Source organism: Ovis canadensis, chromosome X (assembly GCF_042477335.2).
Source record: "Ovis canadensis isolate MfBH-ARS-UI-01 breed Bighorn chromosome X, ARS-UI_OviCan_v2, whole genome shotgun sequence".
Taxonomy (NCBI): Eukaryota; Metazoa; Chordata; class Mammalia; order Artiodactyla; family Bovidae; genus Ovis; species Ovis canadensis.
Window position 1 is genome coordinate 134,563,386 of NC_091727.1, and position 19,440 is coordinate 134,582,825.

Genomic DNA, 19,440 nt, shown 5'->3' on the forward strand with positions numbered 1-19,440 from the left:
AAGAAGAACTAAAGAGCCTCTTGATGAAAGTTAAATAGAGTGAAACAGCTAGCTTAAAAAATTCAACATTCAAAAAACTAAGATTGTGGCAACTGGTCCCATCACTTCATGGCAAATAGATGGGGAAGCAATGGAAACAGTGATAGATTTTCTTGGGATCCAAAATCACTGCCGATAGTGACTACAGCTATGAAATTAAAAGACACTTGCTCCTTGGAAGAAAAGCTATGATCAACCTAGACAGTGTAATAAAAAGCAGAGACATAACTTTGCTGACAAAGGTCCATCTAGCCAAAGCTATCGTTTTTCCAATAATCATGTGTGGATGTGAGAGTTGTTGGACCATAAAGAATGCTGAGCTCCAAAGAATTGATGCTTTTGAACTGGGGTGTTGGAGAAGACTCTTGAGAGTCCCTTGGATTGCAAGGAGATCCAGCCAGTCCATCCTAAAGGAAATCAGTCCTGAATATTCATGGCAAGGACTGATGCTGAAGCTGAAACTCCAAACCTTTGGTCACCTGATGCAAAGAACTGACTCATTTGAGAAGACCCTGATGCTTGGGAAAGACTGAAGGCAGGAGGAGAAACTGACTTGATGGACATGAGTTTGAGCAAGTTCCAGGAGTTGGTGATGGACAGGGAAGCCTGGTATGGGAAGAGTTGTACATGACTGAATGACTAAACTGACTGACTGAAGTATTTACTTGAGCCTCCAACCATATATCAAGCAATGTTTAGAAAACAAAAGAGATAGTGAAATATAATCTCTTTAAGCAATTTAGCAACCAGATTTACTTTAGAATTGAGGGAGAAATCAAAATTCATGTTACCTTTTCCTAAAGAACTAAACAGGTAAGTTGAGAGTATCAGGCAGTAAAGTCAACTTTACTTGCATGCATTCTAAGTTGCTTTAGTTGTATCTGACTCTTTGTAACCCTATGGGCAGTAGCCCACCAGGCTCCTCCCAGAATCCTCCATGGGATTCTCCAGGCAAGAATACTGCAGTGGGTTGCCATGTCCTCCTCTCCAGGGGATCTTCCCGACCTAGGGATTGAACCCATGTCTCTTACGTCTCCTTCATTAGCAGGCAGGTTCTTTACCACTAGTGCCACATGGGAGGCCCAAAGTCAACTTTATATATATAATTTTTCATACGGTGACCAAGTGAAATACAAGGGTATTTACCATATCCACACTGAGGCCTGGGACAGATTTGCTCCTGTCTCCCAAGGCGCCACTTTCATGCCCCACATCTTCCGGGCGAAGATCAATCACAGACTTAGTATATTCTGAGTGGAAAATCAAAAACCAAAGCAAAAGAAACATACTCTTCTCCATACCGATAACCCACCAAGTACTTCAAACATCAATCTCAAAAGGCCATGAAGGGAAACCAGCTACCTGAAGGCCTGAGGATTTTTCTGGTGTTTTTCTTGAATATCATTTCACCCTCGTCCACAGACACCACATTTTGACCCCTAGGCTGAGCTTCCTAGGAACAGATAAGGGCGAAATAATGGAAAAAGACAGTTAGGTAGGTGGAAAAGTGGATTGGGGAAGGAGACTCAGATATTCACTAAATTATGACAAACTTAAAAGAAAGATTAATTTAATCTTAGGGCTTTAACTTAATCCTAGGAAGTTGCACAAAATCTATTTGTTTTTGTTTGTGGTTTATACTAACTTCTTAAATTTTTATTTTGTATTGGGATATAGCTGATTAACAATGTTGTAATAGTTTCAGGTGAATAATAAAGGGACTCGGCCATACATATACATGTATCCATTCTACCCCAAATTCCCGTCCCATCCAGGCTGCCACATAACATTGAGGAGAGTTCCATGTGTTATACAATAGGCCCTTGCTGGTTATCCATTTTAAATGCAGCAGTGTATATATATCCATCCCAAACTCCCCAACTATCCCTTCTCCTCATCTTTCCTCCTGGCAACCGTAAGTTCATTCTCTAAGTGTCTTTCTAAAACCTATTTTCTCACGTTTCAACCAAAACCTTAGAAAATGCTACCACAGGAATCTGAACTAAAATTTGTTTGCTTCAATTCTTAATTTAAATTCTTCCTGAGAAAGGAAGAAGAGAGAGAGAGAGAGAGAGAGAAAGACAGAAAGACAGAGATCGACCAACCAATAACTAAAGCTTACCTTTTCTACTTGAGGTTTGGGGGCAGACATCTTCTTCCATTCTGGAAAGAGGCCAGATTTATCCAGAGAGTCTCTCCTGGGGGCAGATACAGAAACTGTAATAAAATCACCTCCTCCTCCCTTCCCCGTCTATCTAGGGACCCAAGCTCTATGGAAGGAAAGCCACTGGCTTAAGGTCCTAACCAAATGCGGAAGGTCAACTTCACATCTGATTTACCTTGAAGGAATGCAGACAATCAGATAAGTAGCTTTGTACAAATACAAACACTCACACCCCCATGCCTAAGGGATAGCAGCATCCACTGATGCTGGTCCAGGGGTCCCAGAACACTCTCCAAGATGCAGCAGGCTGTGCTCAGAGAAGTGCTAGTGGGGGACTCGCAGCAACAGAGAGAATACTTCATTCACCTTACCAAGTACAGAAGGCAGGAACACTGAAGGCAGCACCCTGGCTCTAGAGAACAAAACGGGAGCTCGGCTGAGCAGAACGGCCGGGACTGGGGACATCTCACCTGGACATGCTATCCGAGTCAGCTGTATAGCTATCCAGGCTCTCACTCTCAGCTTCCAGTGCACTCTTTCCACTTTTCAGCTTGGGCACTTCAAATGACATGCTACAATAAAAACCAAGAGCCAACACATAAAGAAAGTGGGCTCTCCTGCTGGGTGTTGGCTTCCTTCCAACTCCTTCACAGTGGTAGCCTAAGTGATCTTTCTAAGAGCTGAGTACACTTTTAAAACTGCTCAGAGGCTCTCTATTGCCCTTGAGATTGAGTTTAAACTCCTTAGCATGGCAAGAAAATCGTTATGAGCTGACCCCGTGCTCATCTCTACAGACTCATTTTTCACCCTCTGCCTCTCCTCATACTTTACATTATGGAATGATGAAGCTCTCTTGGTTCCCTGAATATGACAAAGCTGCTTTTCTTCCCTCTTCTCTCTGCCTGGGATGGTCACAGTGGCCATTTTTCTTGTTTACTTGAAACTCCTGGCTAAATCTACTCCTCCTTCCAGTCTCTCCTTACATGTCAATTCCTTCACATCTCTGACCGTGCCCCAACTGCAAGTATGGATTAGTAGCTTCCTATGTGCTCCTAAAACAACTTGATGTCTTTGTAGTAATCATATGCATAATTATGTCTTTTATACAAATTATTTAATTTCCTCAATAAACGACTTCTTTAGTGTCTTTCTCCTCCATTAGACTAAGTTCCAGGAGATCAGTGATCACATATTTTGTTCACTGCTATGTTCCCAATGCCTAGCAGAGAAACCAGCATATACTGGGCACTCCATTATTTGTTGACTGAATTCTTGACTAAATGCCTTCAGTGGGCCTTAAAGTATGTACATAAATAAGCAGTATGCTTTGAAGATATTATTAAGAAGACCAGAATTTCTTTTCAGTTTCATGAAGGATGACCCTGGGCATTCAAAACAACAGTCCTCATCTCTAAAGGGAAAGACACAATTCCTGGACCCCTTACCTCAAGAAATGCTTGTAATAGTCTCCTAACTGAACTCCCTACTTCTGCCCTTGTCCCCATACAATCTACCCTCAACACAGCAGCTAAAATGAGCTTTAAAAATATAAACCCAGGGAATTCTCTGGTGGTCCTGTGGTTAGGACTCCACACTTCCACTGCCAGGGGCCCAAGTTCAATCCCTGGTTGTGGAACTAAGATCCTGCAAGCCTGGCAATGTGGAATAAATACACACACACACACACACACATATATACACACACTATGTTATATATATATATATATATACATACACACACACACACACACACACACAGTACAGAATTACCACACAACCCAGCAATTCCACTCATAGGTATCTACCCAAGAGAACTGGGAGCACGTGTCCACACACAAAAATTGTATCTAAATGTTCACAGCAGCATTATTCACAATAGCCAACAGGTAGAAACACTCCAAATGTCTATCAGCAGATGAACAGATAAAGGCAATGTAGTACAGCCATATAATGAAATATTATTGACAACAAAAGGGAATGAAGTGTCACACATGCTGCAACATAGATGAACCTTGAAAACATTATGCTGAAGTGAATTGCAAGACACAAATGGCCACATTCTGTATAATTCCATTTATAGGAAATGTCCAGAACAGGCAAATCCATAGAAACAGAAAGCAGATTAGTTGCTGCGGAAATGGGGAGTGACTGCTTAATGGGCACAGGGTTTCTTTTTGGAGTGATAAAAATGTTCTGAAATCAGGCAGTGGTGATGGCTGCACAATATTCTGAAAGTACTAAAAGATACTGAATTGTATACTTTAAAACTTTGCTTCTCTCTTCTCAAATGTCATCTTATTGTTATTATTATTATTATGTATAATAATTATTAATTATTATGTGTAATAATTATTAATTATTATTAAGCCTTTGCCTGCATACATACACACTTTCCTGGTACTCCCTTTTAGACTACTTCATTTTTCTCCACAGCACCTGTCAACATCTGACATATATTTACTTGATTATTCACTTACTGTCTGTGTCCCCCACTCCCAAATCTACACTCCTCAAGCAAGGAACTTTGTTGTCATCACCAGTATATACTACTGCCTAAAACAGTGCCCGGAAAATAGTAGGCATTCATAGACGAACAAGTGAAGGAATTAATAAGAACAGAACACAAAATGAAATAGCCAAAATCTTTAACGTCTTAGGCAGGAGAGAATAAACTTTCCAAGTTATCATAACATGATATTTGAGATAGCTCTACGAAAACAAACAGCAGGGTTTGAAATCCTAGGGCATGCCAGAGGTGAAACAGTGTCATTTCTTGAGAGATATATTAGCTTTTGTATATTAGATATATTAGTCAAAAACACAGCAGGGAGTTTGATTTCATTTTCACTTTAGAATCATTCTTTTCCACTCTTCACTCCAAAGAACAAAGAACCCAAAGCAGAACCATTCCTCTAGAGAGATAGTTTAATAGTGGTCCATGGAGAGTGTTTTCTGCTTGTATTTTTTCCTAAAGATTAATATGTACTGATCCAAAGCTGATACAAACCACTCTAGGGCAAAAAACCAATTATTTGACATCTGTGCAGTAGAAAAATAAACTTAGAGATGGGAGTCCTGGGCTCTAACTATCTGTATGATCTGAGGTAAATCACTTACCCTGCTTTCTTTTCTGCAAAAATAAGGGAGTTGAATTAGATTATTTTTGAGGCTCCATAATTTTATGAAAAAGATCATTTATGGCCACTTAATCCATTTTCATGTTTAGGATAAATGAAAGTCTTCTGGGTTCAATGAGACAAGAAGTCATAGACAGCCAGAAGCAGTAGGCTTCAGAAATTACATTCTGACCAGTGATGTCAGATGTGTTCAATCAAGCTCAGGAAATAAAAGCCCTTCTTATCCGCAAAAGAAGGGGAGGGGCTCGTCACCTAAAACAGATGAGTCACCCAACCAAGGCTGTGTGGATAAAATCATAGTACATACATACAATGACACACCATATGAGAACAAAAAAGAATGAGGCAGACCCCTGGTGCTGACATAGAAAGATGCCAATGTGATATTTTTCTGTCATTTTTTTTTTCCATTTGCACCTTGGGCTATAACTAACATTAATAAAGTGCACGTGATTTGATGAGTTTTTAAATTTATTTTAATTGGAGGCTAATTACTTTTCAATACTGTGTTTTTTGCCATCCATCGACATGAATCAGTTATATGTATACATTTGTGAAACCATCACCACAATTAAGCTACTGAACATGTCTATCACTCCCCAAAGTTTCCTCATGCTCCTTCATAGTCCATCTCTCCCTCCTCAGACCTGTCTTCAAGTAAGTGCTGATCTGCTATCATTAACATTTAGCTTGATTTTTCTAGAATTTTATATAAAGAGTCATACAATAGGTCCTCTTTTTTTTGTTTGGCTTCTTTCACTCAGCATGATTATTTCAAGATTCATCCATGTTATTGCATGTATCAGTAATCCATTCCTTTTCATTGCTGAGTAGTATTCCACTATATAAACAAAGCAAAGTTTACCCTTTCACCTACTGATAGACACTGGGGTTATCTCTAGGTTTTGGCAATCACAAAGCCGCTATGAACATTCATGCACAAGTCTTTGTATGGACATATTCTTGTGTTTCTCTTGAGTAAATATCTAGAAATTTAAAGGCTGATTCACAACGTAGGTGCATGTTTAACTGGTTAAGACACTACTAAACTCTTTTTCAAAGTGGTTTCACCATTGGACATTCCTACCAGCACTGTATGAGAATGCCAGTTGCTCTACATCCTCATCGAAAATTGGTATGGTTGGGGATCGGGTCAAGATGGCAGAGGAGCAGGACGTAGAATTCACCTTCTCCCACAAATACATTAAAAATACATGTGAAACAATTCTCACAGAATATCTACTGAGTATTTTCACTGAATATCCTCACTGAATATCTACTGGAAGAAGATCTCAGACTTCCAAAAGGGCAAAAAAAAATCTCCATATAACTGGACAGGACAAAGGAAAAAAGGAAGAGAGAAAGGAATCAGGACTGGGACCTGGGCCCCTGGGAGGGATCTGGGAGGGAACTGTGAAAGAGAAAAGGGTTCCACCCACAGGAAAGTTCCTTCACCAGTGAGAGATCAGCCAGGACAGAGGCACAGCTTTAGAGCCTCAGAGCAGAGTGTAGTAACAGGTCTGCAGAGGGCAGAGCAGACAGGGGCCTACACAGACAGTGCCCATGGCATTCCCCAGCCTGGGACACTGGTCTGCTGGGGCGGGTGGGGGCTAGGTGCTGAGTCTCAGGTTATAGAGGCAGAGCTGGGGAGAAGGCTGGGGGTGCCTGCATGAAAACAGCCTGAGGGGGCTAGGGTGCAGCACACTACATAACGGTAGTACAAGAAGAAGCCTGGGCCTGCCAGAGAGGCAAGGTGCCATTAGAGGGGGGTGAGCCAGGAGAGGGGTGGGCTCGCCACAGAAGCTTCTTTCCCCACCCATGTACTCTCATATTGGCAAGGCACTGCCTACAAAAGCTCCAGGGGTGGGTGCAAGCCACCACTGCCATCTCAGACCCCAGAAGAGGGCACAGTCTGCTGCTACCACTGAGGGCCCCACAACTGGGTGCCAACTGCTGTACATGCCTTCCTGGGAGCACACGTGCACGCTCCCTGTCAAGGGGATAATAGCCAACACACACTGAGGAAAGGGACAGCAAGCATCCAAACCAAAAACAGCCCTCATGCCAAAAAATTATTAAACACACTACGCTACGCAGGAAAACTCCTGCAGATGAACAGCCCTTCTAGAATAAAGTAGGTATTTGTTTCTCCTAAACTCACAAAGTAAGAGAAACATGAGCAAAATAAAGAAGCAGAGGAACCACTCCCAGTTAAAAGACCAAGAGAACTCCCCTGCAGGAACAAACAACGAAATAGATCTCTTCAGTCTAATAGACACCAAGTTCAAAAATGGGGTAATGAAAATACTGAAGGAATTAAGAAAGCATAGTAAGCATAGTGTTAGTTACCTAGTTGTGTCTGACTCTTTGCGACCCCATGGACTGTAGCCCACAGGACTCCTCTGTTCATAGAATTCTCCAGACAAGCATACTGGACTGGGTTACCATGCCCTTCTACAAGGGATCCTCCTGACCCAGGGATCAAACCCGGGTCTCGTGCACTGCAGGCAGATTCTTTACCATCTGACCTACCAGGGAAGCCCAAAGAAAGGAATTAAGAAAGATGAGTATCAAAGAATTGATGCTTTCGAATTGTGGTGCTAGAGAAGACTCCTGAGGGTCCCTTGGACAGCAAGGAGATCAAACCAGTCAATCCTAAAGGAAATCAACCGTGACTATTCATTGGAAGAACTGATGATGAAGTTCCAACACTTTGGCCACCTGATGTGAGGAGCTGACTCACTGGAAAAGACCCTAATGCTGGGAAAGATTGAAGGCAGGAAGAGGAAGGGACGACAGAGGATGAGATGGTTAGACAGCATCACTAACTCAATGGACATGAATTTGAGCAAACTCCGGGAGATAATGAAGGACAGAGGAGCCTGGCATGCTGCTGTCCATGGGGTCACAAAGAGTCAGATACAACTTAGCGACTGAACAACAATGTATACAGTATGATCCTTTTGTAAAAAGAAAATTTTAAGAATCCAACTCATATTTGTACATTGAGACAGTGTGGTAGTCTATACACCAGAATCATTAATGACAATAAGAACTGTCTGGGGCAGGAGAAGTAAACTTACGGGGGACTCATTTGATGTATTTCTATATTGCTTTTCATCAGTCATATAAAATATGATAAAAGGAAAGTTAGGGGGGAAAAAACACAAATAAAAAGTCAAAACTTCGCCAGCAGCAACCAAATGAGGAAAGGAATAAAGCCTCAAGACATGAAGTTTGAAAAGTGAAGGCTAATAAAACAGAAGAAAATCTAGCTTGGCAAAGCTTCTTCCAATGTGTACAGATTAAGTGAGTGAGTAGGCAATCCTGGGGTAAGATAAAGACAAAAATCCTCAAGATTTATACCCCAGATATCAAGGGGGCACCCCAACCAAGGCAGACAAGCCTTCTGCAGGATGTCATCTCTCAGGGCACTGGTATGAACTAGAGGATGCATCTAGAGCTAGACTGAGACCAGACACTTAAGACTGAGTGAGCCAGACAGGGAAGCCTGGTATGCTGCAGTCCATGGGGTTCATGACTGAGACTGAAAAACAAGAAGACACTTATGAGAATTTCAGGAGACTGAAACCCAGTATCCCCAAGTTATCTTTTGCCCATCCCTTCAGTTTAGTTCAGTTGCCCAGTCGTGTCCAACTCTTTGCGACCCCATGGACTGCAGCATTCCAGGACTCCCTGTCTAACACCAACTCCTAGAGCTTTCGAAAATTTGTGTCCATCAAGTCAGTGTTGCCATCCAACCATCTCATCCTCTGGTGTCCCCTTCTCCTCCTGCCTTCAATCTTTCCCAGCGTCAGGGGCTTTTCAAATGAGTCCGTTCTTCACATCAGGTGTCCAAAGTATTGGAGTTTCAGCTTCAGCATCAGTCCTCCCAATGAATATTCAGGACTGATTTCCTTTAGGATGAACTGGCTGGATCTCCTTGCAGTCCAAGAGACTCTTAAGATTCTTCTCCAACACCATAGTTCAAAAGCATCAGTTCTTTGGTGCTCAACTTTCTTTACAGTCCAACTCTCACATCCACACATGACTACTGGAAAAACCATAGCTTTGACTAGACAGACCTTTGTTGGCAAAGCTATGTCTCTGCTTTTTAATATGCTGTCTAGCTTGGTCATATCTTTTCTTCCAAGGAGCAAGCATCTTTTAATTTCATGGCTACAGTCACCATCTGCAGTGATTTTTGAGCCCCCCAAAATAGTCTCTCACTGTTTACAGTTTCCCCATCTACTTGCCATGAAGTAATGGGACCAGATGCCCTGATCTTAGTTTTCTGAATGTTGAGTTGTAAGCCAGCTTTTAAATTCACCTCTTTCACTTTTATTAAGAGGCTCTTTAGTTCTTCTATTTCTGCCATAAGGGTGGTGTCATCTGCATATCTGAGGTTATTGATATTTCTCTTGGCAATCTTGATTCCAGCTTGTGCTTCATCCAGCCCGGCATTTCACATGATGCACTCTGCATATAAGTTAAATAAGCAGGGTGACAATATACAGATTTGACATAATCCTTTCCTGATTTGGAGCCAGTCTGTTGCTCCATGTCCAATTCTAACTTTTGCTTCTTGACCTGAACACAGATTTGTCAGGAGGCAGGTAATAGTCAGGAGGCAGGTAAGGTGCTCTGGTATTCCCACTTCTTTAAGAGTTTTCCACAGTTTGTTGTGATCCACACAGTCAAAGGCTTTGGTGTAGCCAATAAAGCAGAAGTAGATAATTTTCTGGAACTCTCTTGTTTTTTCCATGATCCAATGGATGTTGCCAATTTCATCTCTGGTTCCTCTGACTTTTCTAAATCCAGCTTGAATATCTGGAAGTTCTTGGTTCACGTACTGTTGTAGCCTAGCTTGGAGAATTTTGAGCATTACTTTGCTAGTACAATTGTGCAGTAGTTTGAACATTCTTTGGCATTGCCTTTCTTTGGGATTGGAATGAAAACTGACCTTTTCTAGTCCTATGGCCACTGCTGAGCTTTCCAAATTTGCTGGCATCATCTTTTAGGATTTGAAATAGCTCAACTGGAATTTCATCACCTCCACTAGCTTTGTTCATAGTGATGCTTCCTAAGGCCCACTTGACTTTGCATTCCAGGATGTCTGGCTCTAGGTGAGTGATCACACCATTGTGGTTGAACTTTTTTATATAGTTCTTCTGTGTATTCTTGCCACCTCTTCTTAATATCTTCTGCTTCTGTTAGGTCCATACCATTTCTGTCATTTATTGTGCCCATCTTTGCATGAAATGTTCCCTTGGTATCATCTCTATCCCTTTGTAACCCCTCCCTTGGGTTATAGAAAAGAAGTATATAAAAAGCAATTCCTTTTTCCCCTAAGTATTTTATTTCATTATTTTTAATTCTTTTTTAAATTAAAGTATAGTGGCTCAGATAGTAAAGAATCTGCCTGCAATGCAGAAGACCCAGATTCAATCCCTGGGTCAGGAAGATCCCCTATAGAAGGGAATGGCTACCTGCTCCAGTATTCTTGCCTGGAGAATTCTATGGACAGAGGAGCCTGGCAGGCTACAGTCCATTGGGTCACAGAGTCAGACATGACTAACATGTCCACATAAAAACTCATTACAAATGTTCATAATAGCATTGGTCGAAAAAGTGGAAAGAACCCAAACATCTATCAACAGATGAATGGATAAACAAATGGGAGTATCTACATATAATGGAATATTATTTGGCAATAAAAAGAAATAAAGTACTGATGCATGCTTCAACATGGATGAACCTTGAAAACATTATGTTAAGTAAGACAAAACAGTCACAAAGGACCACATATTTTATGATTCTATTTAAATAAAATGTCTATCACAGAAATTAAAAGTAAATCAGAGACTGTTTAGGGATGGGGAATGATATGGAGGTGGGGGTGGGCAGTGATAGCTAAAGCACACAAAGGTTTCTTTTTAAGGTAATAAAAAGTTCTAAAATCAATCGAGGTGGTGGTTGCACAATTCTGTATAATCTACTTCATTGTACACTAGTAATGGGTGAATTACATGGTCTAAATTATAGCTTTATAAGGCTGTTACCAGAAAGATACTACACAAAAATGACTAACTGCTTGGTGGATTCCATAATATTTTTTCTTAAGTTTAGAGGGATATTCATGACTAATATCCTTAACAGTAAAGAAACACATCTGAAGATTAGTGATTCCTATATTTTATTTCAGTGTTTATTCTGTTAAATTCAAGTAAAATGAACAAAAGCTTTTAATCTATTATGATCTAATATTATAAAAGTTTTTTGATCTATCCATCCACCTATCCCTTTATCTATACATATGCAAAAAAACATATCTGAAATAACTTCATATAATATGAACACTGGGGTGATTTGGGTTTTGGGTGATTTGTTGTTTTCTTTATTGTTTTCTACACTGGTTAAATGTTTAATAATGAGTTTGTGTTATTAGTATTTTGTCTTCAAATTGTTCTTATAAAGAAAAAAGTAAATATACCAAAATGTTAATGTTTATATGTAGGTTACAGGATTAGGATTTTTTTTTTCTTCCTTGTTTACTCTTTTCTGTACTTTCCAAATTTTCCTACAATGAACATCTATTATTTTATAAATAGAAGTTAAAAAACAAAACAATTAGAGGCGTGTATAGCCTTTTCTTTAAATGATTGCTTGGTTCTTACCTTGGCTCCTTCTGTTGCTCCTGAATGATCTTTCTTCCTGGCCAGATATCACCCAATTGTGACTGATGAAGGAGAGACTGTTCCACTGTCTCTCTTTTATTCACTTCAAGACAAACAAAAGCATGGCATATGGGTGATGATGGTGGGGGGGGGGGGATGTGGGGGAAGGGGAACACAGTATGTTTCCAGAAAGGATGGCAACACAGTCTTTATGTTGCCCACAAATGGACTGAGCCCATGGAGTGAAGGAAGACACACCGCCTGTAAAAATACACTATGATCCCACAGCAGCGGGTCTATGACTGAGGCCAAGTGCCTCAGGGAGCCATATCCCAACAGGTCTGGTACCTGCAGGCTTGCGGCGCAGGGACATCCTGATTATCTCACTGCCGGTGTGGTAAGCAAAGCGGTTCACTCTGTGGTCATAAAACCAGTCTCCAGTTGCTTTCTTCAGCTCTCTGGGAAGGAATAAAAGAAAATGAGAAATGGATTTTTAAGAAAATGGCCCTTGACATTCAACTAATAAAGGACAAAGGGAGAAACCACAACTGGGGCCCCCTTTCTTCTCTCAACTCTAAGTAACACTCACATTTCCTTGGCGCACACCTTGCACCTCCAGGTACCATTGCTTTCCTGAATGCGGCAGTCCCGACACACCAGATGATTACAACCCCAACAAGTGTTGGTCTTGGGAGTCAAGCGGCCCAGGCTCTCCTGGCACCGGGCGCAGGTCCGATCACTATAGTGCTGGCTGCCCCTTTTGGCCCCTTTCCTTTTTATCTCCAGTAACTCGTTCTTCAGTCGCCTGCCAATACCCAAAAGAGAAGCACAAGTGATTTGGATGCTGCATGGGCTGGATAGAGATGGGTCGAGAGGTGGAGACAGTAAGACTATTTAGTTCTGTGAAAGCAACAGAGCCCAACCTGACTCAGTGAGGAGTTGTAAAACTCATACACAAGTTCCTCTGAAAGTCAGATGAGAAGTATAAGAAAAAGTCCGGGTATCATTGGTTAAGGGCCTGGGAACATGATTTTTCTGGGACTCTTACCTAATCCTTTTCTCATCTGCTTTTCTGAGTTCCTCATCTCGTTGTAGAACACTGAGGATCAAATCCCTTTCCACCTCAGACAGAAAAGAGAGATCAAGTATCTCCGACATGACTTGTCCTAGTTTTTCCTTCTACTCTTCTTTCTTCAAATCTACCAGGTCACCAGATTTGCCTGAAAAAAAGATAAAAACTAACTGTGCACAGAGAATTTCCTGCTTCCCCTGGAGCAGCTAAACAGACACACAGAGCCGTGTGGCCAATGTGCCATTCCTATACCTCCAGGTGACTCCTCCTGAAAAGGAAGAGACAAAGTTTGCAAGGGGAAAAATCTATGCGTGACTCTGGCAAACAGTTGGGTCTTTCAACGTAAGCATCTTAGTCTGGAAAGAGGACACAACAGCTGAGTCAAATTCTCCTTCTAGCAAGTGGATCCTCAATGATCTAATTTTCAATACTTTTAATGTTCTCAAGTCACAAATCTATTCAGCCAAATAATCAGACAGCTGATCTCTGTAGTGGAGAAAACCACACAGGGACCTCTGCCAGTTGAAGCCTATTTCCTTCCAAACCTTTCCTGACCAGAGTCCTGGATTCAGTCAGATTTTTGCTACACTTCGAAATGGCCATCACCTACTCTATCTCCCAAAGTTCTTATTGCTAACACCACCTCAAGAATATCTTTACCTATTTCACCCAGACTTGTTGAGAATCTACTCTGACAGGAATTGTACAAAGTGTTACAGATACAAAGATGAGTGAGGCACAGTTCCTGTGCTGAAGATCACAGAGGAGAAAGGTACATACAGAGTACAGTGTACTAAGCACTCTTAGAGGGATAATAAATTGTTGTGAGAACTTAGAGAAGGGAGTAATTAGTTCTATCTTACCTAGAGAGGGAAAAGAGAGAACTATATACATGCGGAAGGTTTTATGGAACAGGTGGATTTTGCCTTATAGAACAGAGTATATGTTTGTTGGTTGGGGAGAATAATAGGAAATATAGCTGGAAACCTGATTATGTAATTCTCAAATATTCTTAAAAATTAAGAATTTTTAAATTGATGACACAGAGAATAGAAATCCATCAAACACCTTTGTTGTTGCTTTGTTTTTGATATTGGGAAATCACATACTCAAATTTGTTTTACAAAGATCACTCTAGCTATAGTACGAAAGGCTGGTTCAAAAGACAAATTGAAGTACAATAACACATTGTTGTTCAGTTGCTCAATCGAGTCTGACTCTTTGTGACCCCATGGACTGCAGCATGCCAGGCTTCCCTATCCTTCACCAACTTCAGGAGTTTGCTCTAACTCATGTCCATCGAGTCAGTGATTCCATCCAAACATCTCTTCCTCTGTCATCCCCTTCTCCTGCCTTCAATCTTTCCCAGCATCAGGGTCTTTTATAATGAGTCAGTTCTTTGCATCAGGTGGCCAAATTATTGGAGCTTCAGATTCAATAACACATTGTAAAATGTGCATACTCCAAAAGCAAGCAATACCACATCTAAGTATCTAGCTAATAGAAATATTCACACAAATGTGTATGCATGGTGTATGTACAAGAAAGTTATTGCAATATTATTTGTAAGAGCAAAAACAAGTTCTTTAACAGAGAAATCATTAAACAAAACAATATTTCCATATGATGACATACTATGCATCCATTTTTAAAATGTGGTAGATCTGAATGAAAATATATCTTGAGTGAAAAATAAGAGTCATTTTAGGACTATACTTGAATGATCTGTTTGCTAAAGTATCTATCTATACATTTGTATATGCAAAGAAAAAAGTCTAGAACAAAACCCATTATCTTTGGTTCCTCTTGAGAAGCAGAATTGAGGGGGGCAATGTTTACTTTTTATTTTATATAGCTCTGATTTTTTTTACAGATAAGTCTTACTTTTAAATTTCCAGAAAGAAAACATTCAAAGAAGACAGATTACTGGACAAAAAGACAACCTAAGTGACTCGATGGACGTGAATATGAGTGAACTCCGGGAGTTGGTGATGGACAGGGAGGCCTGGCGTGCTGCAATTCATGGAGTCGCAGAGTCTGACACGACTGAGCGACTGAACTGAAGTTTATTTAACTATGCTTTTAACCAACTGGGCAAAGTCACTGTATCTCTGTCATCCTCTGGTTTTTCAACTACAAAATGAACTACTTCTCAAAGGTGTCAAGAAAATTGAATAATGTGTGCAAAAAATCCCATCAGTGTTTGGAACACACATTTGGAATACATGTACTCACTGAATCTGCTTCAGGGCAGACCTAAACCAGAACAGGAAGACAAGAGAACACAAATAGGTTTGAGAAGCAGAAATGACAAAATGGAGTGACTGACTGAATGGAAAGAATGAAGTGTGAAGGCAAAGATGCCTAGTGTGCATGTCAAAGTTAAACACCTGGCTAGTAAGAGCTGTAACAGTGACAGGGGCTGTAAGAGAAGAAACAGGCATAGAAATAAGGCAAGAAGTTTTGTTGTAGTCATATTGAGAGTCAAAAGTGAGGATCCTACTTACCTTCTCTGTTCTCCCTTGAAAATACGTAAGTGCTTTCCCTTTTAAACACTAATTACCAACAAGACAATAATAGAGAGTACAAACAAAGTAATGGCAACCCACTCCAGCATTCTTTCCTGGAGAATCCCACAGACAGAGGGGCCTGGTGGGCTACAGTCCATTGGGTCGCAAACAGACACGACTGAGCACAAACGACATACCAAAGCTACAAGGTTCTGGAAATACCAACACTTTCTTGATTTCATTATTTCTTGGTCTTTATTGAACTATAAAATGCTAAGCCTCTTTTATAGCCCCTTTCTTAGGAAGTCTTGAGGAAATATTCTTACTTTTCACCCTCAAGGAGAATATATACTCTCCATGAGAACAAGGACTTTTTCAGTACCATTCTTTGTATCTGGCCTGGCACCTAACACACTGTCATCACCAACCCCAATCGCTCCATTCACTGAGAATTTATTACATGCCAGGCAACAAGTACTTGACATACATTCATGTAATGCTCACAACAACCCCAAGAATGAGGTACTATTGTTATCCACATTTTATAGATGAGGCCTCAGGAGAGGTTAGGTTAACGCACCCAAGAATAAACACAGAGTAACTGAAGTTGCTAGGATTCAAGCCCAGGCAATTGCATTCAAGAGCTAGTGTTCCACTGGCTCTATCCAGGCAGGACCATGGCCAAAACAATTATAAAATGTTGAACACAGCAATCAAAAGCACTGTGGAAATGGATTCCCATATTGTGTGATTATGGTTGAAGAACTGGCCAAAAAAAAAATCAGCAGCTCCTGGATAAACTAGGTATCACCAACTGACTGGCAATTAAAGACTAAGGATGGCACAGACACACTGAAATGAAAGCAAAGCCAAATTTATTAGAAAACTGATATTTATGGAGAGGCAGCAGAGTTCTGTGATGAGACAAGCACACTGGCACATAATGAGACCAGCTAGGAGTAAAAGCCAAGGAAGTAAGAGTGTCATTAAGGAATCAAACACAGCACGATAACAAAATGGAACTGCTAATACTGAACATCTTCCCTTTATTTTTCACTCATGGAGTTGACCAACCAGGACTGCCCCCCTCTGAAATCTTAAATTCAAGAATCCCTATTTTTGAATTACATCTTACTCCCACTATACCTATCTACAACTTTACCAAGACCACAGTCTCTTGAGCCTTCCCTCCACTTTCTCTTGGTCTACTTGCCTCCGATTGATCTATCTTCCTTCCCTATCCATCCTGGACTCCCGACAGTGCAACATTTGAACCACTCTCACCAATATCTTCCATATCCATGCACCTTCATCTCACTGCAGCAACTGTCCGTCAAAATCCCAAACCTGTACCAAGGCTATATAGTCTGCCTTGTCTGCTCCTATACCCAGGTCCTAAATAATTCCTGGTCTACAACCTCAGCTGTACCCTCGCTGTCACCTAGAAGTCTTTTTACTTGCCTTTAGTTCAGTTGGTGGCTTCCCTGGTGGCTCAGATGGTAAAGAATCCGTCTGCAATGCAGGAGACCCAGGTTTGATCTCTAGGTCAGGAAGAGCCCCTCATCTTCCCAACCAATCCAGTATTCCTGCATTGACAGCTAGGTTCTTTACCACTGAGCCACCTAGGAAACTCCCCACTCCAGTATTCTTGACTGGGAAATCCTATGGACAGAGGAGCCTGGTGGGCTTTTAGAATCCATCAGCATGACAAAGGTAATAAAAAGTAATTAAACTAATTACTAACAAGATAATAGAGCATATAAACATCACAGCAAAACTACACAGGTTCTGGAAGTATCAACATTGTCTTGACTTCACTATTTCTTGGTCTTTACTGAATTATAAGATGCTAAGCCTCTTTCACAGGAGAAGGCAATGGCATCCCACTCCAGTACTCTTGCCTGGAAAATCCTATGGACGGAGGAGCCTGGTAGGCTGCAGCCCATGGGGTCGCTAAGAGTTGGACACGATTGAGCAACTTCCCTTTCACCTTTCACTTTCATGCACTGGAGAAGGAAATGGCAACCCACTCCAGTGTTCCTGCCTGGAGAATTCCAGGGACGGGGGAGCCTGGTGGGCTGCCGTCTATGGGGCTGCACAGAGTTGGACATGACTGAAGTGACTTAGCAAGCCTCTTTCACAGGCCCTTTCTTAGGTAGTCTTGAGGAAATACTCTTATTCTCATCCCCAAGGAGAATATATAAGCCATGACCTCCATCAGCTTCTTGCCTCCTCTGCCCTATCACTTGCCAATCTGACTACTTTCGGTAAAGCTGCATTCCATCCTCAACCTCACCTTAGATGATAGGTTGCTATTTCCAATGTTAACCCTGTTACTAGCCAGCTCACTTGAGATGTGATCTTCTAGATTCAGTAATCGGAAAATAGAATAAGGAAAAAAAAGTTAAACACAAGGAGAAAAAACATAGAAAAATGAAATAAATAGAAAATAAAACATAAGATGGTAAAAAAAAAAGCTCCAATATGTCAACTAACATTTTTAAATGTATAAGTAAAACTCATACTTTAAAATACAGAGGTTAACAGACTACATCAGAGAAGGCAATGGCAGCCCACTCCAGTACTCCTGCCTGGAAAATCCCATGGACGGAGGAGCCTGGTGGGCTGCAGTCCATGGGGTCGCTAAGAGTTGGACACAACTGAGCAACTTCACTTTCACTTTTCCCTTTGATGCATTGGAGAAGGAAATGGCAACCCACTCCAGTGTTCTTGCCTGGAGAATCCCAGGGACGGGGGAGCCTGGAGGGCTGCTGTCTATGGGGTCGCAGAGTCAGACATGACTGAAGCAACTTAGCAGCAGCAGCAACAGACTACATAAAATTAAAAAATCCAGGTATGTGCCATTTCACAAGGGACACATCTAAAACATAAAGATCACAAAAGACTGAAAGTAAAAAGATAGAAAAAAGATATACCAGGTAAATGAAAACCAAAATAAAGTTGAGACAGTTATATTAATATCTAAAAAACAAAATTTAAAAATAATAAAATCATTATAAAAGATAAGACTACTACGTAGAGTTAAATCAAGTATGTTTTATTAACATGCACTCAGAAAATCCCTCCAAATATATAACAGAAGATTATGTACAACTAGAGAGACAAACTGAAAAATTACCATCAAAATGGTAGATCATAGAAAATAAGCCAAAAGGATACAACACAGGGAATATAGCCAATATTTTATAACTATAAAAGAAGTCTGGGCTTCCCTGGTGGCTCAGATGATAAAGTTTCTGCCTGCAATACAGGAGACCTGGGTTCAATCCTTGGGTCAGAAAGATCCCCTTGAGAAGGGAATGGCTACCCACTCCAGTATTCTTGCCTGGAGAATTCCATGGACAGGGGAGCCTGGAGTGCTACAGTCTGTGGGGTTGCAAACAGTCAGACATGACCAAGTAACTAACTCTATCACTGTCACTTCTAAATGGGGTCTAACCTTTAATAACTGTAAATCACTATATTGTATACCTTACAAATAACTATATGTAACATATAATAAAGTATATTAACTATTATTATTGTTGTTTAGTCACTGAGATGTGTCCAACTCTGTGCAACCCCCTGGGCTGCAGCATGCCAGCCTTCTCTCTCCTACATTATCTCCCAGAGTTTGTTCAAATTCATGTCCATTGAGTCAATGATGCTATCTAACCATCTAACCCTGTCGTCCCCTTCTCCTTTTGTCTTCAATCTTTCCCAGCATCAGGGTCTTTTCCAATGAGTTGGCTCTTTGCATCAGGTAGCCAAAGTACTGAAGCTTCAGTTTCAGCATCAGTCCTTCCAATGAATATTTAGGGTTCATTTCCTTTAATATTAA

At 40.9% G+C, this 19,440-nt stretch overlaps 1 protein-coding gene across 17 annotated transcripts in view; it reads right to left on the reverse strand.

Annotated features, from left to right (window-relative positions):
• Positions 1 to 19,440, reverse strand: part of SYTL4 (synaptotagmin like 4) — a 90,990-nt gene that overhangs the window by 18,321 nt on the left and 53,229 nt on the right. For 9 of the 17 annotated variants that reach the window (XR_011446241.1, XR_011446243.1, XR_011446242.1 and 6 more), the window contains 8 exons: positions 13,066 to 13,237; positions 12,607 to 12,822; positions 12,366 to 12,475; positions 12,018 to 12,120; positions 2,674 to 2,775; positions 2,162 to 2,237; positions 1,402 to 1,492; positions 1,186 to 1,289 (listed from right to left, as the gene is read on the reverse strand). Coding sequence is in view for 14 of the 17 variants with exons in the window: in XM_070291073.1 (XP_070147174.1) it covers positions 1,186 to 1,289; positions 1,402 to 1,492; positions 2,162 to 2,237; positions 2,674 to 2,775; positions 12,018 to 12,120; positions 12,366 to 12,475; positions 12,607 to 12,822; positions 13,066 to 13,175 (912 nt within the window). In the remaining 3 variants the exon portion in view is untranslated. The remainder of the gene's footprint in view (positions 1 to 1,185; positions 1,290 to 1,401; positions 1,493 to 2,161; positions 2,238 to 2,673; positions 2,776 to 12,017; positions 12,121 to 12,365; positions 12,476 to 12,606; positions 12,823 to 13,065; positions 13,238 to 19,440) is intronic. The other 8 variants (XM_070291077.1, XM_070291078.1, XM_070291080.1 and 5 more) reach the window with 2 other exon arrangements.